General features: G+C 47.6%; 1 protein-coding gene across 32 annotated transcripts in view; it reads right to left on the minus strand.

Moving 5' to 3' along the window:
- The window catches only part of macf1a (microtubule actin crosslinking factor 1a), a 217,766-nt gene that overhangs the window by 58,756 nt on the left and 131,564 nt on the right, over positions 1-27,446 (minus strand). For 31 of the 32 annotated variants that reach the window (XM_029122964.2, XM_020050185.3, XM_010873839.5 and 28 more), the window contains 19 exons: positions 26,465-26,614; positions 24,495-24,728; positions 23,753-23,923; positions 23,177-23,518; positions 22,755-22,946; positions 21,799-21,972; positions 21,401-21,524; positions 20,752-20,951; positions 20,146-20,463; positions 19,562-19,728; positions 17,510-17,666; positions 17,191-17,302; positions 16,865-16,927; positions 15,821-16,062; positions 15,509-15,638; positions 13,203-13,402; positions 12,506-13,013; positions 11,326-12,320; positions 8,764-9,264 (listed from right to left, as the gene is read on the minus strand). In XM_029122964.2, coding sequence (XP_028978797.2) covers positions 8,764-9,264; positions 11,326-12,320; positions 12,506-13,013; positions 13,203-13,402; positions 15,509-15,638; positions 15,821-16,062; positions 16,865-16,927; positions 17,191-17,302; positions 17,510-17,666; positions 19,562-19,728; positions 20,146-20,463; positions 20,752-20,951; positions 21,401-21,524; positions 21,799-21,972; positions 22,755-22,946; positions 23,177-23,518; positions 23,753-23,923; positions 24,495-24,728; positions 26,465-26,614 — 4,980 coding nt within the window. The remainder of the gene's footprint in view (positions 1-8,763; positions 9,265-11,325; positions 12,321-12,505; positions 13,014-13,202; positions 13,403-15,508; positions 15,639-15,820; positions 16,063-16,864; positions 16,928-17,190; positions 17,303-17,509; positions 17,667-19,561; positions 19,729-20,145; positions 20,464-20,751; positions 20,952-21,400; positions 21,525-21,798; positions 21,973-22,754; positions 22,947-23,176; positions 23,519-23,752; positions 23,924-24,494; positions 24,729-26,464; positions 26,615-27,446) is intronic. The other variant, XM_034294858.1, reaches the window with a different exon arrangement.

Genomic DNA, 27,446 nt, shown 5'->3' on the forward strand with positions numbered 1-27,446 from the left:
CTCTCTGCCACAACAGGATAAGCAGCAGAGAAAGGTTGAGCAACCTTAATGGTCTTAGTAAGAAGCAGCCAAAGAAGGGTATAAAGTCTCCTTTTAAGGCTAGAAATACACTACTCGGTTATATAAAAAGAGGTTGTGTGGGGGGCGAAAAGTAGAAAGTTTGCCATTTCACTGGCTATGTGGCACTTTCTGCCTAGATCAAGTATGAAGTCAACAGAAAACCTTCAAGAGTTATTTCAGAAAAGAGTTCATCCTCCACAGCCTTTTAAAAGAATCAAAACAACCACAGGAAAACAAAATAAAATCTCAAACAAACTAACAGAACACAGAGCTAGCCTGTATTGGTCCTGGCAACGTGTCCCTGCAGACTGTCTATACTTTCTTTCTTCTTTCATTCCCATGACAAAGCATGAGTGGTGTGTGTCCGGAGGCGGCGCCCTGCTCTGTGCCTGGAGTGATCCTTCATCCCTCTTGTTGACATCATCATTATCCTCATCATCGTTAGCAATAAAAAGTCAATGCCATCATCCGGCGCTCTGCAGAAGTAAATCTCGCAATCCAAAAAAGCAGAACAAAGAGACCCAGACTGTTCTCCTCGCGGAGGCTAGAAGCCTGTCTGTTTTATCCCCCTCTTTCCATCGCGCTGCTCATCCACAGCTCCAGGGAAGAAGAGATGGCAAATCCAGAGCCGAGGCAGAATCCGGGAGAGGGTGTGTGGGGGGGGGGGGAGTAAAGGGGGTTCATTAGAGGGGGGTTTCAGCCCTGTCCAGCCGGGCAGAGCTCCTGAGAGGCGTGGGACTGTATCCAGAGGGCAGAAAACCAGACAGTCCGTGCCCCAGTGAAAGCGAAGCCTCTGGGGTTCTCTATTTCCCAGACAATCCCTGGATACACTCCCCTTTATATCTTTCCTTCTTCCTCTCTGCTTCTCTATCCTTTAGAGCCTTTTTAGACGGGAGAAACAACAAGGCAACACCAAATCCGAGTTCTTCTTCTTCCTGTCAATCTTGCATGCAGCCTTCCTTCCTTGCTTTCCTTCTTTCTTTCCCTCTCACTCAGTCCCCTCTGTTCTCAGGCCACTGCATGAACTGAAATGGTTTGCAGCTGCTAAAAAAATCTCCCGACTTCTCTCTCCTTTGCTCGCTCACTCAGTCACTCCCCCTTCACTGTCTCTCTCTCTCTGTCATTCGTTCCTCCTCTCTCTCCCTTTCTCTCGCTCTCTCTCTGTTTTTGTTTGAATCCCAGCACCGTTTGTTCGGTTTCCTGCTCTGGTATTAAAACACAGGAAGTGCTCAAATCATACCGGTTTCCTCTCCCTCGGAAAAATTAAAAAAATCCACATGAGAGAGTGAGCTTGATAGAGAAGGGGGACGGGAAGGGGCGTGTAGCTAAAAAATGAGAGAAAGGGTGGGGGGGGGGGGGGCTGACAGACAGGGAGGATTTTGCTTGTTTTAAAAAAAAACACGGGATAACGGGAGAAGATTATGCTAAGCTAAGCACTTGGCAAATCATCTTCCAAAATGAACGGATGAATAAAAAGACTAAGAGAGGTGAGGGGGTTTGTCGCTAGGCAGGTTGGTACGGCTCCTCGTCGTTCACAGCCAGCCACAGCCTCGGCAGGAGTGAAAGACATGCTAGTTGTGTGAGAACGCTACATTCATCACTGCTTTGTAATCCAGAACTGAATCTCTTGGGTAAATCACCTCCCCCTCAGAGCACAAAAACACTGTCCGCAGAGAAGAAAATGACACAGAGAAAGAGTGAGCGGGGAAAAAAAATAGAAAGGTTGGCTGCGGCTAGCAAGCCAGGAAAAAAAGGCTTATCAATAACGGCTTGTCTATTTTCCAAAATAAACCTTCCACATGCATACAAGGAAGTAAATCCTCCATCTACCCTGTGCCCTCCCTTTGTTCCTCTTTATTCCAGGCAGCCGGTTGCTATTCTCCAACGTAGTGGGCAACAGTGTAAAACAATATGGGGAAGAGATAGAAAAGTCGACGATATTCACAGTCGCAGTCTCCACTCCTGCATTCCCGTCTGCCGCTCCAGTGTAACCCAATCCAGCCGGGAGAGAGAGTGTGTGTGTGTGGGGGGGTACAGGGTTTTAAAAAAGGGGGCCTCAGGATGCCACACACACAAAAAGAAATCAATGGAGACACAGTTGGGAATCCAGCAGGCATGGCATCGTCCCATCATGCCAAACAAACGGACTGTTTTAACTTGGTTTTCGTCGTCTTCCTTGGGTCCCCTGTATTCCTGTGTCTTCTTGCATGGCAGCCACGGTACAGTTATTCTCTTTTTCTGTCTGATCCTCTCTTCCTGTTTTCAGTTGCTCTATTTCTTTCAAAACCTCTGGCAGAGAAGGCAGCCAATGTGGACTGCACGAACGCATGCCCGATTTTCTGTCTCCCCCTCCTCCAGACACATTCTCCATCCACTTGATTGGGGGGGGGGGGTTCCTCTCTCTCTTCCTTTCTCCCATCGACTAACTGTTGTCGCCAGCCGCCCGTGGCCTGCATGTCAAACACGCTAAATACTCTACTCTTTCTTTTTAACTCTCCCTTCCCTTAACCCCCCTCCCCACTCCCTCTCTGTCAGTTGTGGTGCAGCTGTCTTTGGCGCGTCCAAGGCTAACGTCTTCATAGAAACAAAAGGCGTTTGTCACCCCCCCCCCCCCACCCCCCCCCCCCCCCTCATCATCTCAGTCTCGCGCAACCTGCATTGCCCCGGCAGCACAACACGCTCCAAATTGAACTGAGCATACATGTAGCCCAGCTACCCAGACGAATGCAGGGGCAGAGAAAGGGAAAGAGCCAGGGACAGAGAGACAAAAGGGGATGTGCAGGGAAACAGAATAATACTCATTAAAGAAAATCCCCCACAAAATCAATCCTCATGTCTCCATTTTGAGTGTCTCAGATGTTTTCCCTGACCCCTCTTAGAATAGGTCGGTACCATCCCCCCTTCCTTTCCTCTATATTGGAATTCATCCCCCTGTTAATTTTGCCTTTCACGGCTGGTTAAAAAGTCACACTTCTGACTCAGACGGGGAGAGGGAGGGGCGAGCGGGCCCTGTGAAACCCCCCCGGTGAGCCAAACACAGCGGGATCTTGGGACTCAAGGCAATGGAATCTATTAAGGGTTAGAGGTCAGCCAGAAGACCATGCTGCACGTCTTTTAGACTTCACATCCTAACGAAATGCCCAGGACTCTCTGCAAAGTCTGAGAGCTGACTGGGGCTCCCAGTTGTACACATGGGGGGCTGACTATTGACTTTTCTGAGGCTTGTTTGCCCACAAGAGAACACCTGTCGAAAGGAAAGTCCGCCCTCACATTCCCCCACCATCATTTCCCAGTGTTTCCCCTTTGTCTATTTCTCCTTGTTTATCAATCCAAACCTCCCCCATCTATACAATGTTGTATTTTTAAATGCTGTCATTTTACCGTTTTATTCCTTTGCTCTAATTCCTCTCTCCATTCACCCTCCCCCCCTTGTATCCAGGAAGCAAGGAAAATGTTCTCCCCTCTTTTCTCGGTTTCAGCAGCAGTTTGATTATTAACTAGAAGCGCTTTACCTGAGTGACTCAATGTGGCCATTGTTCTCCCATCCTCCCCACCCCCCCAGACAAAAAGAGAAAAGTCTTGAAAAACCACAAAGCAACGTCTACCACATACACCAAACAAAATGGTGAAATCAGGCCTGTCAAATGATTCTTGCCGGTACAATTATTTGAGGTGTTAGAGTAATGTCAGTACCCAGTCCCCAGTGGGGAAGATATCATTTTTGGGACATTAAGAAATCTCACCTAAACACATGAAAGACTAGCGTACTGCTCCTAATATGATCTATGGGCTCTGGAATGGATATGGAGCCCATATGAGAATGATAAAGCTTTCTCCCCCCATATAGAAGTCCTGGAAAAAATTTGAGGTAACATATCTGCTTTGTTTCCTGTTTCTGTCTTTTGGCAGTTAAAAATAGACACGTACACACTACGGTGGAGTGGCCCGTTCTCGGTCTCCCCCTTCCTCTCTCCCAACCCCACCTGTGTTGGGCCTGGGTATGCCCAGTACGGGGTGTCACAGGCTGTCACATTCTCATGTCACAGCAGGTCAAAGAATGGCGGCGTTGTCGTCGTTTTAACGCGATTTGTTTTGGGGATTCTTAATCTGACCCGTGGTTGTCTAGGTGACGGAAAGGAGCAGGACATTTTGTATGTTTGGTCTGTTAACGGAGGACGGCGACGGCAGCGAGAGTGTGATGATACGCTTTGGCATGGCAGTCTAATTCATAACAGCTGACACAACACAGGACCCCCCCCCCCCCCCACACACACACACACGTACGCACGCACGCACGCACACACACGCACAGTCAGCAGAGTGCAAGAAGGGTCAACTGGAGAATCAGCTCATACGATTAGTGAGAGTCATTACAGCCTGCTCCAATCAACCATTAGGATGGAAAATAAAGATGAAAAGGATCCAAACCAAATAGTTTGTGAACTGAAACAGGCCGAAGACGGAGACTCGCAGAACCAGGCCCGGTGTTACGATGAAGAACCAGGACTCCAGTAACTGTTGAAGGCATGTGATTTTCATTACACCTGAACGCGTAATCTACATAACATAGCATCACCAGGGAGACAGGTTGCTTTCCATGATCACCAGCTATCACAACTCTTCAGGGAAAAGAGAGACCGGTTTCAGTGTGGTCTACGTCTCTCCACAACGATTTAGTGAGGGGTGGGCAACCAGATTTGAGGCGGTCACTGGCCGATCTTTTGATCGGGGCCTACGGTACACTTGGCGTCCAGTCTCTGAGTCGGCATTGGGGTCAGAGGGAGAGCTCAGACGTTGGACACTCACACGATGTGGACGGTTGGAGAGATGCGCGGAGAGCGTGACGAAAGAGGGACGGTGAAGACAGCCACGTGGGGGGGCGGGTGATTTAGGGTGAGGCATTCCCCATCAGTCACCCCCAGTCCCTTACCAGCCCTATTCAGGAATGTCTATGTGCAGGCGGGGGACTTGGAGCTCCACGACAGCCCTTGTCCCATCCTGCCCCACGGAATATGGCAGCTGCTCTCGGGTTAGGGGACTCCCGGACACTTTGCGGGAGATAGAACTACACACCGGAGCGTTTGCGGTTTGGGTGAGGATGTTTCTAATTCCAGTCCCTTTTGAGGGGCGCGTTGGGAATCTCAGCTGTCTCCCCACCCTCCACATATACAAACACCTCAGCTGATACACACACACACACGTCGCTGGTGAACGGAGCATCCCTAAATACACATCTGAATTCCGCCGATCACACAGGAGCACGTGTGGCGATTGTACGACCGTCTATAAAAAACACTTTCGATAAACAGTCTGGCTTTTCCAAACCCAGGCCAAGAAAACATGCCGGCACAGGACATGTAAAACAACTAAATCTCCTTCTCCACCCCCCTCGCTCTCCTCTCACCCCTCCTTCAGTTGGTGACTAAATGAGATCAGTGTACAAAAGTTCAAATAAACGACTTTACTAATCTGACAATACACACACGCCCCTACACATACACACACAAACACACCCCTACCTAACCATTATCTCCCTCTGTTCCTCTCAACCATGCACACACACACACCCCTACCTAACCACTACTCTCCTCTCAGCCATGCAGACACACCCACACACCCCTACCTCCCTCTGTTCCTCTCAGCCATGCACCCACACCCACACACCCACACACCCACACACCCACACACCCACACACCCACACACCGGCTCCCCAGTCTGTGCACCGACGTGATGACATCATCCCTGTGGACTGGGTAGTGTTTCTAGTTCTTTCTAAAGCGGTATGGGGGGAGGGGGGGCATGCTGTATTCAGGGCAGACGCGTTTAGGGTTGAAGTGTTGAAGTGACCTGACAGGATCTGTTACAACCCAAGGGGCTAGGGGGAGAAAGGGGCAAAAATGGGGCAAGTGGGGTCCCTGGGCGAAGGAAAGAGGATGGGAAGGAAAGCCATCAGTCCCCAGACGCTACTCCCTCTCCACCCCTTCTCTCCCCCATTCCCTCCCTCTGTCTCTTCCTCTAGAGTCCATTCCTTTTACCTCCTAAAAATATCCCTTCCTTTGCTGCCAGACTAAGTCTTGGTGCTCTAGATTAAGTGGCAGCTCGGCCTTTACAATGTGGCTATATTACTGCTCCTAGTGCTGACCTAGGCCAACCAACGCCAGACCTGTGTCTATACACTACACTCCCTCCTACTAACAGTCCATGAAGCAGTCACCCCTCTTTCTTTCATTCCTTCCCCCTCTCTCTGACTCCCTATTTATCTCCTCTGTCCGCTCGTCTTTCTGCCACACATCCATCCAGCTTGCTCTAATTAAGAGGGGGAGATGGGGCGGAGGGGAAAGAGTGAAAGAGAGAGGAGAAGGGGCCAACCACAATATTAATAGCCCAGATAAATGTGGAGAGTTCAGAAGAAAGAGGACTGGGAGGAACAAAGAAAAAGGAAAAAAAGGAAGCTGAAGAAAATAAGACACACCAAAACTCTTAGGGACAGTTGGACGAATCAGAGAGCACGGCCCAGGAAGTCTAGCAACATACCTCCAATCATACTCCAGTCTCTAGAAAGTCTAGCAACACACCTCCAATCAGAAACCACTGACCAGAAAGGTTAAGAACATACCACCAATCAGAAACCACTCTCCAGGAAGTCTTGCAACACACCTCTAATCAGAAAGGCTAGTCCAGCTATCAACACACCTCCAATCAGAAACCACTGCCCAGAAAGGCTAGCAACAGTCAGATACAAATCAGACTGATTCTATAATTTAACACTCATACATCAATTTGCATATGACATTAGGAAATTATAAGGCATGGAGGGGAGCACAATATGGCAAGTATACCATGGCTAAGAGCTGTTTCTTATAAAACCAGGCATTAAAATAATCCACTATTATAGAGAGCCACCATTAACAATCTAAATGAGAAAATAGTGTAGCCAGTGTCAATGAACTGTAATGGAGTGGAGTGCTGCAAACTTACTGTACTAGCAGAACTTCTAGAGCAGAGGATGTAACAGAGGACAGGCAAACATCCACTTAATAGTAATGGCCTCAGCCAGAATGAGGTCTCTGTGTTGTACAGTAGTCAGTATGAAAAACGCCATTAACAGTTCACAATGAACGGAAACTGATGGAAAGCAGTGGTACAATGGAGAAGCCTCTTTCACAACTGCATTCCAATTGTGTACGACACAGCAAATTCCTATGGCCAACTCCTATGGAACTTTCTACCGTTGATTTCTGTTGTGAGGGGAGGGAGTGGGCGGACTCTTGTTGGCTGGGAGAACTGTCCAGGGATCTCTCTTCCACGGCTGAAGAGAGCGTGGAAACAAAAGGGAACGTACTCTGTCTGATTTGCACCGGTGTCAAATTTAGTCCTGGTGTCCATCATGGTGGTGACAGGTCCTAACGAGTTTGGAGAGCCGGCGCCTGAGCAGCAGGGGCCTGGGGGGGGTTGAGGGAACGTCATCATGTTTTAGAGAGCGAGTCATTCGGTACGGGCGACACTTGAAGGAGTTCAACGCTGCGGTGGTATCACGTGCCCGCCCACTCCTTGCACGTTAGCCTGCTTTCATTCGCTAAAGATCTTTAACACACACAGACGTACCCACCCACCCACCCAAATACCACCCCCCCCCACCCACCTACTGCTCCCGAGGGACTTAAATAAAGACTAGGAGAGAAACAGACAGGATCCATCATCCCTCCAGAATGCTCTATAAATACCATTCAGCTGAGAGCCAGAGGAGGACAGGGGGTCACACTCCGTCACAATGCCCTGCACAGACAACAGTAGCGTGTGGAGTTGTGGAAGAAACACCGCCCAGACAAAATCCTGAGAAGCAGCGCTGAAGTCGGAGTTGAGTCGGAGAGGAAAGAGACGACAGTGCAGTAAACCCTCTTCACATAGTAGATGTAGCGCCTCAGACTGAGGGAGACACCAGGAACTAAAAGCAACTACACCACAAGAGATTTGGGCTGTTCCACAATGTCCAGCATCCAAGAAGGGTCAAGTACTTTCCTCAGAACTCTCTCAACAGTATGTGTGTTAGTCCATAGATTTTTTTTTATGTCAAGCACTAGATGAGTGGGTCTAACAAAATGGCTGCCAGAGCACTTAGTGCAATAACTACAAAATAACATGTCAGAACGACCCACAATATTTGTTGAATATTATTCAATCCAAAGAAATGTCAAATTCAATTGGAGAACATTATCGATAGCTTGACAATAACCACTGCCAGACTGGTTTCTAATAGCATGTTCCAATGCAAAATTTCCCAAATGGTAGTTTGTGGCTAGATAATACTGGGGAATAAGTTGTTAGGAACCTCATTTTCCATTCTCTGAGGTATCAAAAAAAAACATTCACAAGGCTGTTCATTGACTCCGGCACCAAAACCACTTTAGGCTCACCCTGAGCATGCGGCACTCCAGCAGCACCACAGCTGGGTTTACCCAATCAACCAATCTCTGACGACATAAAGCCCAAGGATTTTGTATGGCAGCAAAACACAAAGCAAACAAATATTACAGATACGGTAACCACAAAACCTGAATGACTCCCTGGGCGGTGTGGCCTAATATGGCTGCCGGACCACCACGACAGGGTTGACTAGGACACAGAATGTCCGTTCGGGTTCATTCTGAGACGGCAGTAGCACATTCATAACCCCAACCGCAGACATTAAAATTGGTTCTTACCTTGAACTCGTGCAGCTGCTGCTTGATGGTCTCCACATCCGTGCCCACCACGCCCTGCACGTTAAGCCCCTCCTCCGCCCGTCCCAGCAGCCCTTGCAGCTCCGCCACCCGGGCGTAGAACTCTCCGACCCTCTCGGCGGCAACCTCGATCTGCCCCAGCCTGGCCTGGCCCCTCTCGGACAGCTTCCCAGCCTGTCGGCTCAGGGCCTCCGTCTCTCGCCTTAGTGCGAGGAGATCGGGGGATGACCCCTCCCGGCGCAGCATGGCGGTGCAGTCGCCTCCGTGACCTTCCAGCTCCGACCTCAGTGTGGCCAGCCGGGCCAGGAAGGCGCGGACGGCTTCGGCCTGCGAGGCGAGAGAGTCAGAGTCGCGTCCCACGGGACTCAGCGAATCAAGCTCGTCGTCCAGGTCAGCCAGGCGGGAGAAGAGGTCGCGCACCGAGGACTGGACCTCACCCACGCCCTGCAGACGAGTCTCCAGGGCGGAACAGCACTGCTCGATCTACAGGAATACAAAAAATATATGTTTAGATACACTGACTCTGTAAGTGCATCTACTACTGGGTCCACTGAAAAGTATGTTGGTCTTTGTAATCTAACTATGGTTTTCTAAATTGCCTCTGAGGAGATACATCAGTAACTGAATTGAATCTTAGAAGATGAATGTGCTGGCTTAGTCTGACGTAGTAATTGGATGAAGCACTGTGCTCTGTCAGGGTTGGATAAAATGCTGATTCATGTAGTTCATTTGCTCCCTGTTTTGATGACAGGCGTTTGCTAAAGAAGGAATGTGGAGGAAAGCAATACATTCAGTTTGGAAATTAATCAAATAATTTCAAATGAATTTATAATGGTCAAATCTAATGTCTTGATGCAAGGATGATTAAAACCATTGATTTGTAAGTGAAACGCTTAACCATTCTAGTAACCTTATAAGGCAGATTCAAGAACTATACCAGATAATATAACAATGCTCTTGACTCAGCAGTTTACATTTCAGTGAAGTGAATAAATGTTCTGAAATATTCTCTTTACAATGACCATATAAGAATCCTGAAACTCCTATTACTTGAACTGCTATGTCAGCTAAAAGATGTTCTGCTCTCTCTCAAAGCGCACACACACATATGGCTATCCTCATGGGGACCAGAAAATTGCATGCTCCCTTGCCCTAATCTTAACCCTAAACCTAACCCTAACCTTAACCACAATAAAGTAACCTTTATGCCTAAACTTTACATAAATGTAATGCCTAACCTTAACCCTAAACTTAACCAACAAGAAACCCCAATTCTAAAGAAATCCCAATTTAAAGAAACCACAATTCTAACTCTAAAATGAATTGAAAGTTTGACCCTAAACCTAAACCCTGAGCCAGAAATTGACTTTTGCCTCATGGAGACCCCATGAGTATAGTTAGACCTTAAACAGAAACACATACACTGATTTACACACACACACACACACACACACACACACACACACACACACACACACACACACACACACACACACACACACACACACACACACACACACACACACACACACACACACACACACACACACACACACACACACACACACACACACACACACACACACACACACACACACACACACACACCTCATCCTAATCCTCACCTGAACAATACCTGAACATAACCCTAACCTTTACCTCAAACTATTATGTATGCCTAGATTTTACCTATTTAAATGGTGACACCAAAGTTGACTGTCTTTAAAGAATCTTACTTTAATTAATCCTAATCCTCACATAAACACCTGAAAATAACCCTAACCTTAACCCCAATCACTTAATATGTATTCCTAAATTTAACATAGCCCTAATGCCGAAACCTAACCAGTAATACTGAACCCCAATTTTAACTTTTGCTCTAAATCATTTAAGCCAATAAACTGCCTTTTTTATAATGGGGACATGAAAAATGTCCCCCATATGTCAAACGTTTCTGATTTAACCCCATTATATAGTGAGGTTAGAAAAACACAGGCACAACACACATATAGACATGTTCCCTCACACATTTAATCACTTACACCAGATGCCTCGACACTCTCACCCAATGAACCTTGCTAAAATAATTCTACTTTTAAAATCAGCCACTCTCCAGGGTGCAAAGACGACTCCTCGTGTCTTACTCATTTGTCCACCAAAGTAATGGACATGTGAAACGCCTAACAATTCCCAATTAGTTTTAAAAGAAAGGAGGAAATGTATTGAAAAGTATTAAAACACCACCACTGTAGCCAACTTCATTATATTTAAGCCTACTTTGTGAGACATCGAAAAGATTATTGTGAAAATTTAAAATGTGTAAAACTTAATCTTCCTTCTATTTTCTAAAAGCCTGCATAATATTGGAATATGATTTTATGTGGCATTACTTTATTAAATGTTTGATGGTAAATATGTATGATTCTTTCTTCTTATGTACTACAGATGCCCAGGGACTACAGATGACAATTAGCCAGCTAAGTCAGCCACATTTACCTCCATGAATTAAGTCCAAATTGTTAACTAGACAATCAAACTTCTCACCTTTTCGCTGACTTCCCCGAACTCCCTTTCTGTGTCTCGGGCCTGCTGCTCCAGCTTCTGTACCCCTTCTCCATTGCCCCCTGCTGTTGGGGGTGTGTCCTGCACCAGCCCCTGGGCCAGGTCCCGAAGGTAGGACACCTGTGGCTGAAGCGAGTGTAGCGTCTCCTGCTGGCTTCTTAGTCTCTCCAGGCTCTTGTTGCTGCATGCCTGTGGGCCCAGCGCCTCCTGGACTTCGATTTGATGTCGCGCTGCCTCCAGCCTCCTCTCCACTGCCTGCCGTCCGTCCTCAAACTCCTTGAGTCGACCAGCTAGCTCTTCAAGTTGGGCAACACGGTTCTGGAGCTTTTCAGAAAGCCTGTCGACTCGTCGGTTGAGCTGAGCTTTCTCGTCACGTACATCCTCATCTCCCACGCGGCAGTGTTCTAAAAGCTGGTCGGCCGCTGTATTTAAAGCCTCCAGGAGGGGGCGACGTCGCTCCAGGTCCAACCCCAGTTGCTTCGCCTTCTGTACGGCATCATCCAGGGCTGCAGAGTCCAGGGAGGGTTGGATGTTTGCCTCCCGTTCCTCGCACTCCACCACCCAAGGCGTTAGCTTGGAGCTGTGTTGCTGGAAACACTCTGCCTTGGTCAGGGTGGATTTCAGGCAGTTCTGGCACTCTGTGATTCGCTGGTTGTGCGCGTCCCAGTCCTGGTGTAAGGTGTCTAGCCGGGACTGTAAGGCAGATTTTTCTTGGCCACCAGCGGGCAGCGATGCAAGCAGCGAGGCCCCCTCGGCCTGAATTAGCTCGTAGGGGCCACGCTGGCTTGCCACCTGGCGCTGGAGCTCATCTTGTTGGGCTAGAAGGCTGCGGAGAGCGTCAGGCTGGCAGGGCAGGGAGTCAGCAGGAGAGTCTCTCTCACCACCCTGGTTGTCCAACCAGCTTCGCAACTCCTCAAACATCTGCTGGAACTGCTGGGTGCTGGAGAGAGCGGCTTGGAGCTGGGATAGGCCATCCGCTGAGGAAGAGCAAGAAGACACAGGGGTTTAATGTTTCTGATTCACAAATATCTTGAAGAGAAACATTTAGCCAGGTATGAAACCATGACAACTACCACCTACGGAATATAACTCCTACTGAATCCAATAGAGTGATATAAAAAAAACATTTAACATGTAATGCACAGGAACAGAGAAGACTTACCAGCCCTTCCCTCCAGGCTCCTCAGTGGTTCGCTAACGCTCTCAAGCCTCTTCTTCAGCTCCTCTCTCAGGTACGGCTCCACCACGATCGTGCTGAGCTCCCGGCATAACCTCTCCGCTTCGCCCAGCTCCTCCCTCCTCTGCTCCAGCTCTGAGCGAATCTCGCCGGTCTCCTGCAGACGGATTTTCAGCGCCTCGGGTTGGGCGCTGAGAGAGGCCTGGCTGTCCAGCCGCTCGCCTAGAGCCTCTGCGCTGGCCGAGAGGTTCTTCAGCAGGGCCTGGTAGCGCTCACTGGTTCCCTGGGCCTGGTCAATATGCTCTGAGCGCTGGGACAGACGTTGGGTGAGGTCGTCCCACTGCTGTGAGATGGAGGACAGCTCGGACCTGACCTCCTCTAGGTCCTTGGCATCCTGCGGGGAGGATTCGCCGCATGGGGAAAGGATGCCCTCGGCGGCTTGGGTGAGTTGGTCAAACTGCGGACGGCGGGTCTCAAACTCACGCAGCATGAACTGTGATTGCCCGGGAGAGGGTGGGGGGAGGGGGGCAGGGAGTGTAAAGTGTCAACATTACTTTCATTTCTTTATAGAATGTTGTATTTATTGACTTCATTGCAAGCTGAGGCCAGCTACACTCATCACGTTATGACATTTTAATCCGTCATGTTGTGTGTGTTCTGGTCTACAACGTCCTCTGCGTACCTGCACTTGCTGTTTCTGAGTGTTCAGCATTTTGGGGTCGATGCTGAGTGGTCCCAGAACACTCATCATCAGTTCTTTCTCTTTTAGCCACGGTCCCAACTGACTGGCAGCTGTGGCAAAGCTGCCCAACCTATCAGCACAGGTCTCCAGCTCAGCCTGCCTCTGTGCTGCCGTCTCATTGGCCTTTGCCCAGCGGGAGCCTGAGGAAATAGGAAGCAAATGTTTGGGAAAAAACATAGCTACATTACGTGTGTATATATGCTAACAATCTATTAAAGAAGTTGACTGATTCCACGGGTGACCGTGCATAATGATTATATAAAGACATATTGTAGTGGAAAAACACGTGCACACAATGCACAGCAGTTTTAAAAAAAGGCAGCCATTTTCTCTACCGTCTCAGTCATGACTCATGCACCGGGCATCCAGCAGACAAAATCTGTCTAAGATCCACATGGCTTTGAAACAAGGCATGTGGAGAGGGAAGCTGTGCCATGATCCCATCCTAAAAGTTTTTGGCTATATGAAGTTGGGGAAAAATATGAAGTATTTGAAGTCATTTTAATAACTCTGTCATGGACTCATCCCGCTCATTCTTGATATAATATTGATCTTAACCTCCCACATATGGAATTAAATAGAACACCATTGTATTAGCTCATCGTGTGGAACCGGCCAGTATTATATTTCGTTATAATGCATTTCATTTCTTACATTTGAAGCCCTAAAAAAAGTTATGAAGTTCTTTCTGATGCATGTCATTTCATCCTGCACAACTCACACATTAGGTTGTCTTCTCCAGAGATACGGCTTCAACTTACAAAACATTTGACTCGGGCTGTGGCAAGAACCGTGCCACTGATGCCGTGTCACAATACCCGGAGGGGTATAGAAAAGTTTTTATTTTTATTTTCAACTTTGTTTCATTACCTTTTCCCTTTCATTGTTAAGTAAAATATAGAACTGTACGTAAGCCTAAACTGAAGAATAAACTCAATCAAAGCCTCAACAGTCTCCTATTTGGTTTCGAGGCTCAGCTGCAAGACAGATGGGTTTGCTCTCTTCAAGAGGCAGTTGGGAAGTGTCCATTATTCGCACAGGGGAATTGTTTTCACCTAGAACAATCATCTGTATAGACCTAGCCAATCTACAACACCAAAAGAGGTTCAATGATCCAGTTAGAAACAATAAACATTAGAACATAGGCAGGCACTTGATATTAAGGTTGTTACCCCATAAGGTGGTATCTGGTACGGCCTGTTATTTTTCTCTTATCACTGAAGACCAAAAACAATGGAGATACGGCTTTGGTACATTACCAAATGTTACATTGCCATTTGGGCACATTTTGGCTTTCTGCCGAAGAAGAATGGAGAGCTGGCTTAGGGGAAAATTGTAAAGCCATTTTGCATTCTCATTAAGTATCAGTCATGTTCTCTCCTATAGAATTAACAGATTTCATTTCTTTAATGATAACGTTAAATATTGTGTCTCGGAGGCCTTTGGAGGAAGCGACTGAGCATAGAGCCAGAGGCAAAATTAAATGCAACAATAATGTGTTGACATACAACCAGCTCCCATGGTGACCTGTGAATAATGTCCAAAAGCGTAAAAATACTCAAGCAGTGATTGAAAATCTGTTTCAAAAAGGTTCAGGATATTCAGTCATTCCACAATACAGACATGATAAAATACAATTGCTTAAAAACACAGCATTAACGGCCACAGTGAGGCAAAACACCTTCCCAAAAGGCTTTAGCCTACAATGAGATCTACAACGTTTATTACCCATTACATTCCTACAGTCATCGTCAATCGCTATTCACTTGTGGTGAGTCCAGACATTGCGTAATAGTAACACATGGCGCACTCAAACGCTTGGCAATGATGACAGTTAAGTGAGGTTTATGATCTATACTGACGGGGATATAATAGTGTTGTCCACCGTTCACGCTAAGGTATTTACTTTCTTCGAGAGCCACGCTGCCAGAACAGGCGTCGCTGTGCTCATGAAACAAGCATGGTGAGGTTTGGCAACCCCCCCCCTGCAGCGGATGTACTGTAACTCCCTTTGTTGAGCCACATACAGAACCGCGGGTGAAACAAAATAACCGTTACAGCCCTACGTTTCAGAGCAGAATCGTCTTCTCACGCTGTCCATACCTAATGTGATTGTGAACATTTTATTGATAGTAACTGAAATTAAAAACTACAAAAAAGAATTCAATATAGAATTCAAGAATAGGTCAGAGGTTGTCTGTGACCCCACATCCATTCAACACCTTCCTTTTCCCGGGACCACTCACCAATCTCGTTGAGCTGTTGCCTCCACGTGTCTGCCTCTGGGGAATCTGGGTTGTCTGCTATCAGCTTCTGCAAGGCGCTCTTCAGCTCCTCCACCTTCCCAGAATGTTCAGCCAGCTCAGACAGTAAGGCCTAATTTACAGAGAACAAACCACTCTATTCAGCATGTCGGCTAAAAAAACTTAAGAGTAACCACTGGCATTACAGGAAGAAAGGGCAATAAGTTCATTTCAGCGAGGGAGCGATGACAATTAGATTTTCCCCAAGTATCACCCTATTCTCGACCGTGGTTTGACCTGAGTCCAGACTATCACCTTGTTCTCCTGGGCCTGGGCACGTGCCACCTCGGGCTTGGAGGGGGAGGGGGTGGTCTGGCCCAGGTGAAGGCTGTTCTCCCGCTCTCCCAGCCAGCGGCTGAGCTCCTCTGTATCCTGGCTGGCCGTCTGTCTCAGCTCCAGAGAGGCCTCCTGGCGCCCCCGTCTGCCCTTCAGCTCATCGCCGAGCTGCCCGTAACGACTGTTCACCTCGGCCACAGCGACCTGCAGCTCGGTCAGGTCTGACGAGAGAGCGAGGATTTCTCAATCGCACTGAAACCTAACTCTGTACGCCGCTGTTCGTTCCACAGATGCGAAAATTTAATTGTTATCAACATACAAACGCACAACGGGTCTTTCTCTGGAATACTGGGAACGACTGCGCGAGACACTGTCACAGCACAGACATCAAGCTCACGGACGGAGGACAGAACAAAGACGCAGCAAGGTAAATCTGGGGGACGCAGCGGGGCCTATCTGGGGGACGCAGCGGGGCCTATCTGGGGGACGCAGCGGGGCCTATCTGGGGGACGCAGCGGGGCCTATCTGGGGGACGCAGCGGGGCCTATCTGGGGGACGCAGCGGGGCCTATCTGGGGGACGCAGCGGGGCCTATCTGGGGGACGCAGCGGGGCCTATCTGGGGGACGCAGCGGGGCCTATCTGGGGGACGCAGCGGGGCCTATCTGGGGGACGCAGCGGGGCCTATCTGGGAGACGCAGCGGGGCCTATCTGGGGGACGCAGCGGGGCCTATCTGGGGGACGCAGCGGGGCCTATCTGGGGGACGCAGCGGGGCCTATCTGGGGGACGCAGCGGGGCCTATCTGGGAGACGCAGCGGGGCCTATCTGGGAGACGCAGCGGGGCCTATCTGGGAGACGCAGCGGGGCCTATCTGGGGGACGCAGCGGGGCCTATCTGGGAGACGCAGCGGGGCCTATCTGGGGGACGCAGCGGGGCCTATCTGGGAGACGCAGCGGGGCCTATCTGGGGGACGCAGCGGGGCCTATCTGGGAGACGGGCTGTTAGGGGATCGAGGTGAGCTCACCTTTGCATGTGTGAATGCCATTGACACTGCCAGGGCTGCCTGCACCATTGACCTGGGGAACACCTGGGAGAGAGACACACACCACTCAGACAACTAACACTGAAACAGACATAGGCGTGCGTTCTGTCCCTTCTCTCAATGACACGCAGCCATACGTAACCACGCACACATGCGTTCTCGACAGATGGCGTGTGGAGCCGAACAGACAAGGGTGGAATGCAGCTAGAATGCAGAGCTTTGGTGGACGAACGTTCACACTGACGGCCAGCTGCGGACACACACTGAAAGCCTTCCCTCTTCCTTCGCGTCGCTACCCATCCCCTTACCTGTCTTGGGCTGGGGGGCCGTGATATTGATGATGACAGTCTCCAGTTCGCTTCCGGTCTTGTTCAGCTCCTGGACCCGTACCCCCTCAGTCTCCCAGTCATTCAGTAAGTCCTGAGTAAAAACAAATTAATGTAATAAGAGAAAAGTAAATGTATTCCTGAACGACCACCATGCTTTGCAACGTAGTCATCCATTTGATCCTAAATGTTGAAATGCCTTTAAACAAATGGATTGTGTTTAAGTGAAGACTCTTTTGCGTCAGTGCTATTAAACAATTTGGCAGCAAAGAATGAGACACACACAGACAGACTAACACACCGTGAGCTGCTGTACTCTCCTCCGCAGGGCCTCAGTGTTGAGGCTGGGCTCTTTGAGGGGCAGCTGCTCTTGCGTCGTCTGGAGCCACCTGAGGAGGGAGCCAGAGAGAGACCGGAACTGGCCCAAGCTCTGCTCACAACTCTGGATGGTACTGTATCTGATGAGGGGGAACGAGACAGAAAAGGGGAAGAAAGGAGGGAGGGGGGAAGGAAGAAAGGAGGGAGGGAGGGAGGGAGGGAGGAGAGCAAGGGGGTGTGGATGAAGGGATGGAGAGAGGAAAAGGACCAAGAAAGAAAAGAAAAAGAAAAAAAGAAAACAGGGTATAAACGTTACAAATTAACTGAAACCCCACAATCTATTGCATTTACACCCACGAAATTTCCAAATTGAATCACACGCCTCAAAACACAGAAGTACATTCAGAACAAGAACAAAGAGGCAGTGCTATAGCGGGAACGCAGTCACTGCTGAACCATTATCTTTCCTGTGTTCACCTAAGGCTATGGACAATCCTTTTTTAACTAAGATAGCCCACAACTAGTGAGATCCCTGCATCACAGTGCTAGTTTGTCTATAAAGTTTAGCATGGTCAGTGCTGGTCGAGTGCTGAATAGGAGACTAGATGCAGCTGAAAGTGGTTTAGATGGGCCAGTAGGGGGCACACTTCTCTCTAGTCTAAATATGATATCCCAGTGCCCCAGGGAAGTGAAGTGGACAAAGCTCTGGCCCTGATAGCAACATGGTAACCCAATTCACCCCCTCACCTCCTGCTTTAACTATTCCCTATGTCTTGAAAATACGATCTAAGTCAATATACCTGGTGAAATAATAATCAATTAGTTACTAAGAATAAATGAATACCACTTTGGTAACAGACAACAACACTGATGAGAAAATCTGCAGAATGTCAGGCCAGTTCCATCCTACTCCCACTAATGGGTTTCCTCTCCCCGCGGGGAGCACAAATGATGACCTGACACACCAGACTTACACATCCGGTATATCAGGCTCCACAGCCATCTGTGGCTTTAGTCAGATAACCCTTGACCCCTGCTTTGTGTTTGGTCTGTCACTTGGCAGCCCCTTTGAAAACACTGCACTGACCGCAGACAAAACAACCAACTTAAAAGTGTGTGTTGTTTAGGGGCTCCTCCCCGTCTGGGCCACCGTCTGGGAAAGTGAGAGCTTCTTGTAGGACAGCTAAATAGAGAATGAACTGAGCCCACTATTACCCAAAGGCTTATTTTGGTAAGCGCAGACCACCTTCACGCCTGCCCAATCAGTGAACGCTTGTCCACCCACACCACTGTTGGCAACACATGAGAGTTCATGACGGTTGGGGTGTTACAGTTTAGGGACACGCTCCGCACAGGCCTAATCCCTCCCCTATGGGAACCTTCGCTAACATTTGCTAGTCCAATAGTATTTATAAGAAGCCTGGCATGGGAACAGAATTGCTGCTTACACCGCTATTCTAGTCGGTTTATTTCTACGGGGCGCTCCCTAGGGGCGTGCTGCGAGTGTGGGCAGTCTAACTCGCTAGCAGCGCCACAGAAAGCTGGTCGACATTGCAATTAGTGCTGCCGTAGAGGAAGGAGGAAAGACAGAAACGTTATAGCCTATCACATATCTCAAGAGTGAATTAAAAGCCTCCACAAACCCTGTATGGCTAAATTAATCACAGGGGTGCATTTGTGTCTACCTGTGTTTACATGTGGAAATGTGCCTTGTCTTGTTTTGTGGGTGGACTTCCATATATGGCATTAGTGAGAAAGAACTGACATGAGGGTAATACCTCAGACTATTGACAGAAGTGTGTAACGTGACCATATACAGTATGATATTATCATATTGTATCTATCTCCCCCTAGTGGGGTTAGTACCGCACTACAAGCCTAAATGCACCTAGAGAGCTTCTGAGAATTTTGTATTTTTTGCCTTTGTGTGTTCTAAATCTGTAAAATCCATTGGGAACAGTGTGTAGAGCACAGGGCCTCACATCATTTTTTTATTCGGTTCTTCTCTGCATACTCAAAGGCCTTGCCTTCTTACCTTTCGTTGATGTTGAATTCTAGTCGGGCAAAATCATCGGACACCTCCCTGACATTGTCCAGAAGGCACTGTGTGTTGGTCAGGGCCTTAGATTGGCTGAGGTCTGTTCCCAGCTGGCTGAAGGACTTCAGTTGACTAGCCTCCTGCTCCAGCTCCGCTCTCACCTCCTATAGGAAGACAGATGTAAGTTAGCTATATATTATGAAGTGAGACAAATATGGATGGAAAGCACATTAATGCAATTTTTTTATTAATTCTAGTACTAACTTTGCTGAGTGAAGTGTATTATTAGGTTGTGTAGTTGTCCCACATCACTAACATGTGAGCAAAAACCTGACGGTAACACATCAAAACCAGTTTGTTTATTCCAACCAGCTGGCTAAACTCAGCCACAACTGGTGTCAGAGATAAAACCCAGAAAAGGGTAGACTCTAATGCTTAACGTCCACCACTCCAATGCAGAGTTGATGTGATTGGCTGGTGACAAAACGCTGCTGAGTTTGAAAGGTTCACTGGAATTTTCACCATGCCACAAATCTCTCAGATCTACACAGACGCCATTGGGGACAGGGCAATCCTCTCACCTCGATGGTGTGTCTGTAGTCTTCCACGCTGCGGTCGGGCTGCCCTGCTGGGCACAGTGACCTCAGACGGGTCTGGGCGAAACCCTGGAGATCCGTACTCAGTCTCTCGAAGCTCTCCAGCTTGGGCAGGAGCCCCCGGAGCTCGGCCTCCATCTCGGCTTGTTTGGCCAGGGCCGCGGCGTAGCGTTGGGTCAGGCTGTCCAGTGAGACCTGGAGGCCGGAGGCCGTGGATGCGTCGGAGCTCTGGAGCAGCTCGCAGACGGCGTCACGTGTGGCCTCCACGCTGCCCTGCCGGGACAGCAGCTCCTGACGTAGTTTCTGGAACAGAGGAAAGAAAGGGTTAGAACAAGTGAAGGGATCACGTGTTTACAAAGGCAGTCCAATTCTGAAAAGAGCTGAGGTGATTTGGTGATTAAAAAACATCAGGGAAAAGCAACACTGAAACACTGAAAAGGAATTAATACAAATGGCTACTGGTTAAATGGTCACCTAGAGACATAGGAAACGAGGAGGCCATGTGAAGAGAGATCCTTTAGGAAATAAGGTAAACATTATAGCAGAGATGTTAAAGTTGCTCCTTTGATGACTCCTTGAACGGCTATATACCTGGTTCTGGGTGAGGGCGTCCTGCACAGCCTGGGCCGTGGGCTGGTTGGTTCCGGGGGTCAGCTGTAAGCCGTCCAGCCAGGTCAGCAGGCCTTTCAGCCCCTCCTGGACACTGACCGACTGGGCTACAGCCGTCTGGAGCTGCTCGGCCCGCTCCGACACAGACTCAGACAGAGAGCTGAACCTTTTCTCCAGACCATCTGACCGACAGAGTGAGAGAGAGAGTCAGTGCAGACACTTCTCACCATTTTGTTTTGGAAGCACGGGTTTGTGCTCTTTTTTGTATACCTATATAGGGTTTGTTAATGTTACTTCCGTTTAAGTCCCATTTAACATCTTAAATGTAAAAAAAAGGTGTTCTCCATTTTTTACCCACATTATTTACATTTTAAGATAATTATTTACTTATGTGGATAGATATGAGGACAGCAACAGAGGTAGGGAGAAGCTGTTGGTTTCAACATACTGTAAGATGTATTAAATCATGGCTGTGGATGGAGAAGATTTACACTGATGAGTGGGTGGATGAGATAGAAATACATTCCTTCATGCAATCTTATGATGCTCTGTCTGGTTTTTAAGAGGAACAGGTAATACTAGGATGACGACGGAGGATCAGCAGAACGTGAGGCATGGCTATGAACTTCACCTGCTGTGCTGACAATCTCCGCGGCCCTGAGAGTGGGAGACTCCTGAGTGCTGGCCAACCCTCTGCCTGACCTCTTCACCTTCTCCAACTGGACCGACCGCTCGGCCAGCTCGTCCTGCAGCAGCTAACCAGAACAGAGAGAGAGGGGGGTAAAAAAGTTCATTAAAAAGGGCAGAAGAAGTGAGAACGTTTAGGGGCAGGAATAAAAACACTGTTCGGCTACACCTCGGCTAACAGAGTGACATGTTGATGTCTCCTCTTTCAGTGACACTAATTCTCTGTTGATAAGAGTGTCTGCAAAATGACTAAAATCTCAAACGTAATGCTAAAAAGAAATCCTCTGCTCTGGTTATTTGCGGTGTGTTCCCATCTAGTGGCCTTCCTAGCCTCCCTCCTACCTGTACGGCCCGCAGTGAGTTCTGTAGTGTCTGCGTGTCGCTCTCTCCGCTGGGTCCAGCCATGCTCTGGTTCTGTTCCTGGGTGCTGAGCCAGGCGTGGAGCGACACAGCCTCGTCCTGGTACTGCTGGTAGCGGTCCAAAAGGCCCGACAGACGGCCGCCCAGATCTGACGACTGTAGAAGCAGGGAGAGAGTGAGCGTAGGACGATGACAACGAACAGGACACTGCACCTCCGCTATCCAGGTAGAGCAATACTAATACATGTACAGACAGCCCACTTATGGCAATACATGTAAATCAGCCCATGGGTGTGTGTTATATGGCCAATATAGCACGGCTAAGGGCTATTCTTCAGCCTACACTATCGGGGAGTATACATCTACAAAACAATAGAGTACATTTTAGTGACCAAAATATGGAATTCCTCCCCCTTGTGGAGGATGGGTGAATTACAGGTATCTAACCTTCCAATCTCATCGTTCCATAACCTAGTGGAAGACCTCACTTGACGTTTTACTTTCGGCTTCATTGGTTTATGTTAAAATAGACGGTAACATGATCCCCTGCAATTTTAGTGCTTCTCACACAAACACAAATTGAGCAAAACATTCTAGATATTTTGCAATCGGGAAACAAAAAAAGATTCTACACCAGCCTCGCGCCCCATCCAGAAAATCGAAATGATTTTGAAAACAACTCCAGCAAAAAATCAACAGGCATATACAGACAATAACGCAGCCACAAAAGAGTTTGCTAAGTCAAACTGTACAACACAATGAATCCAATATTTCTGCAGATATATTATTTGTGGAAATTAAAATGCAAAAAGATCCAAAGTAGCACCTATAACGCCTATAAAGTATTATTTAAACAACAACCTTTCCCATCTTGGAAATAAAGTAACTCTATATATTTCATAGGTTTAGGCACACAAACTACTTCATTTGAGAGCCACCTTGCTGTGAAGAGCGGTGTAGCGTTGGTTGGCGTCCCGCAGCTTCTCAGTAACCAGCTGCTTGGTGTCTTCCAGGGCCAGGTCAGACCCCCCTACCCTCTCTAGGGCCCCCTGGACAGAGTCCAGGACCTTCTGACCAGAGATGGACACAAAGCGCAGGTCTGCCTTGTGACAGATCACGTCCTCCGCCAGCTGGAACACAAAGGTCACCGGTCAGTTTGATCCAGTCAGGTTTAAATGCCACGGCTGTCAATGACGGTGAATCAATGTATTCTGTATTCCTGCAAATAAGACTCTGTCCAGTATACAAAACAGTCCGCAGAGTTAAGTGCCATGACTGCACAAAAAGAATAGAGTGGATATTCTTACTGTGACACCAGTTGTGTACCCAAGCTGACGAAAACCAAATGAAACAGCCATACCCTTTTATGCTCTTCCAGCCTCCCCTTCAGGCCCTGTGCGTCCGTCTCTCCTTCCCCCAGCGAACACAGCTCCCCCTCACTCTGTTCCAGCCAGGTCCCCAGGCCTCCGTGCTCCTGGAGGAACTTGGCCAGCTCGTCCTTCAGGGCCTCCGAACGCCTCAGCCTCTCCTGGCAGGCCTGGAGCTTCTCCTGGTGCTGGTTCTGGAGACGCTCCAGCTGGTCCCGCAGGCGGCGCTTCTCCTCTGCGGGCACGGCCGACTCGGGTTGGTCCAGGAGGGAGCGAGCACTCTGAGACACATTAGTCAGCTGGGCCTGCTGGGCCTGGAGCTGCTGAAGCTCCTTCTGGAGAGGGGTCAAAGATCAGAGGTCATGAAGGGTCAGGGCGACCAATAGGGAGGGTCTTAACGAGAAAGATGAAGAGAGGAGGTCACAATAGACTACTAAATATCTGCGAATCATTTAACACTCTTGGTAACTAAAAAGCCCTTATTCTAACATTTAGCAGTACATATTATTTTCGAACACAGGTCTACAAGCAATTACTTTTGTAAATGAAAAGCTAGAAGCATGTCTGACCTGGAGCATGTCGCTGTGGGACTGCAGACCTAACTCTGGCGACGCAGACGAGGGGTGGTCAGTAACAGTCATGCCAGCCCCTCTCTGCCCAGGCTGGCTTGGCAAGGTGAGCTCCTCTAACAACGAGTGGATCTTGCCACGGGTCTCCTGCAGTTCCTCCGCTGCTTTCGCCTGCAGGGGACAGGACAGAGAGGGAAAATGTACAGGGGTTCCCAACCTAAAGCCCCAAAATAGGGCACCTATGCTTCCTAAGGGTGCCCTGGGCCTTACTTGTTTGAGGGGAAAGTGTATTTATATAGCATTAACTAACAAAAAATATGTTGTTTTTTTACATACACATTTGGTATTTGAAAGATTTTATTGGCACTATCATAAAAAAGTTATATGTAATATAGGGGGATAAATAAAAAGCCTTGCATTAGGTCATCATCAAACTGTTACGATAGAGACAAATGTATATTTCCATAACTGAATAATTTACCATAACAGACTCAAAAACCCTAAGGTAACAACTTTTCCTCTACCACACTGTTGTTATTTCTTTACTATTTGTTTCAGAACCTGAATCAGTATCCATACAGATTTAAACTATACACATTTTATATTTACTAACTGATCATTTAGCCAATCTTTTCAGTTAAAAAATATCAGAACTGTACTGCATGTGTAAATGGAGCCATAGACTTTGGGCAGCATGAATGACATAATTAAAAAGAGGCCCTAAAGCCTTGTTTCACTTCACCCGCTGTGCGTTCTGTTGGACAGTGGTGCTGATTGCAGTGTCCAGCTGGGCTAAGGAGGACCGGGCTCCATCACCCAGGGAGCTGTACTGTGCCTTCATATGAGACAGCGCCCCCTGGAGGTTGGCCCTCTCCTCAGGACTCAGGCTGTCACCATGCTCCCCCAGGAACTCTTCCACGGAGCGAATGGCCTCCGCCACGGCCTCGCTTCTGGTTTGCAGGTCCTTCTGCACTTCCTTTGAAAAGGGATTGAGATGCGTGGATAGGGTCAAATATGGAGGTTTCATGGGTAAAGTATACTGAACACTTTATACAGCTTTGGAAAGAATTAAGAGACCACACATTTTTCTTAAATCAGCATCTCTAAATGTATGGCAGTCATTCCATTCCAGTGTCTGTTAAATTTCAACACAGGCACAACTAATTTTACTTAATGAGGTACTGATTAGGGGATTACCTGAACCAAATCTAATTTAATGAAAAAAAGTATAAAAACCACTGCTGTGGTCATCACTATCCTCTTGCGATAGGGAAAAAACAGTGCAAGCAGTACCTCAAAGGTAATTTGAATAGAAAAATAACTATTCAGCATGAAAAAATTGTTGAAAAGAAAAGCTTTGAGTGAGGAAAAGAACAGTTCAATTGTGACTTTACTGGCAGAGGGATACAGTGAGCGTTAGGTTGCTTCCATCCTGAAAATGTCAAAGATGGCACTTCATAAGAACAAGGTCAAGCAACAGACATTGTGGACAACAAAGCTACAGACTGGCAGAGGGCGAAAACGACTATCCACTGACCGAGATGATTGTCAAATCATTCGAATGTCACTCAACAAAAGTAGGATAACATCAAGTGACCTACAAAAAGAATGGCAAACAGCAGCTGGGGTGAAGTGCACAGCGAGGACTGTTCGAAACAGGCTCCTAGGGACAGGGCTGAAGTCATGCAAAGCTAGAAAAAAGCCCTTCATCAATGAGAAGCAAAAAAGAGCCAGGCTGAAGTTTGCAAAAGACCGTAGAGGAATGGATCAAGGTCATCTACTCTGACGAGTCACATTTTCAGCTTTGCCCAACACCTGGTTGTCTAATGGTTAGACGGAGACCTGGAGAGGCCTACAAGCCACAGTGTCTCACACCCACTGTGAAATTTGGTGGAGGATCGGTGATGATCTGGGGATGCTTTAGCAAGGCTGGAACTGGGCAGATTTGTCTTTGTGAGATTTGTCTTTGTGACGCAAGAATCAATCCAAGTACAAGTTTATCCTGGAAGGACACCTGCTTCCTTCTGCTCTGACAATGTTCCCCAACTCTGAGAATTGTTTTTTCCAGCAGGACAACGCTCCATGCCACACAGCCAGGTCAATCAAGGTGTGGATGGAGGACCACTAGATCAAGACCCTGTCATGGCCAGCCCAATCTCCAGATCTGAACCCCATTGAAAACCTCTGGAATTTTATCAAGAGGAAGATGGATGGTCACAAGACATCAAACGAAGCCGAGCTACATGAATTTTTGTGCCAGGAGTGGCATAAAGTCACCCAACAGCAATGTGACAGACTGGTGGAGAGCTTGCCAAGACACATGAAAGCTGTGATAAATAAATCTGAATAATTCCACCAAATATTGACTTCTGAACTTTTCCTAAGTTAAAACATTAGTATTTTGTTGTTGAAAAATGAATTTGAATTTGTTTTCTTTGCATTATTTGAGGTCTGAAAACAATGCATATTTGTTTTGGTTATTTTGACCAGTTGTTATTTTCTACAAATAAATACTCTAAATAAAAAAAATATATATTTGGAATTTGGGAGTAATGTTGTCAGTAGTATATAGAATAAAACAAAACTGTTCATTTTACTCAAACACATACCTATGAATAGTAAAACCAGAGAAACTGATAATTTTCTTAAATTTAAACATCTCCTTTCTTGAGGCATGGATGAGAAAACCGGAAAACCATGGATGTTTATCACCTTTAGCTCTCTATGTTTCTGCTGCAGCACGTTCACATCCCCTGACTCTGCTCCCGCACGCTGATTGGCCAGCGTGCTTGAAACTCCAGCCATCCACATAGTGAGGCCTTCCAGTTTTTGGGAGCACTCTGCTTTCTGTTGCTGCAGCACCTGAGAGCCACAGGTGAAGGGAAAAGGAGAAATGTAGGGAAAAAGTGAATAAATTATATTGCTTGTTTCATTATTACACATGGAATATAACTGCTCGGTCAATAATGGTGAATCAGACATCGTATTGCCTGTTCCTACTCAGTTGAGCAGAACCACGCTACCTTCTTCGCAACCCATTCACACTATTTCATTAAGTGCACACTTTAGTTAAACCTTTCAGTGTCCATTCTACACACTTGGCCAGGCTTTGAGCAGGATGTGTCCAGAATTCACACGCAGCCAGACAGACCAATACAGACAGACAGATAGGTACAGATATAGATAGAACAACGCGTCAGTCAAGCCAAAATAACAATACACAAAGAAAATTTTAAAAATGGTGTTTCCGCATTTTGCATTTTTTCCTTCCTACCCATATCAAGGGGTGAGGAGGGGAAAAAGGAAAGCATTCAAGATACAGCAAGGCTTCTCTGACTTTAATCTCTTTTCCTTGGAGCCACAACAGTTTTTCCTTCTGTGGCAATCTGGAAGAGCAAGGCAGAGTGTTAATACACACAAGTGTTACACAAGAAGACATGCAGAGGAGCAAAGACACGTTCGGCCTAGAAGCCAGTGGTACGTCAAAAATGATCAGTCACCGTCCTGAAGTCTTTAGCTTTCACACCGACAGCATCAATTGTTTACAGATCTGATATGAGCAAAATAATCTCACATGGACATTTGGGGGGTTGTGATACTGCATTTGGCAAATAAGTCCACTATGTATGAAATTAGTCAAATATACTGGCCTTCATGGGCATGATTAATTATATGCATATGGGGCTGTTGTGTT

The sequence above is a fragment of the Esox lucius genome, chromosome 10 (assembly GCF_011004845.1).
Source record: "Esox lucius isolate fEsoLuc1 chromosome 10, fEsoLuc1.pri, whole genome shotgun sequence".
Lineage (NCBI taxonomy): Eukaryota > Metazoa > Chordata > Actinopteri > Esociformes > Esocidae > Esox > Esox lucius.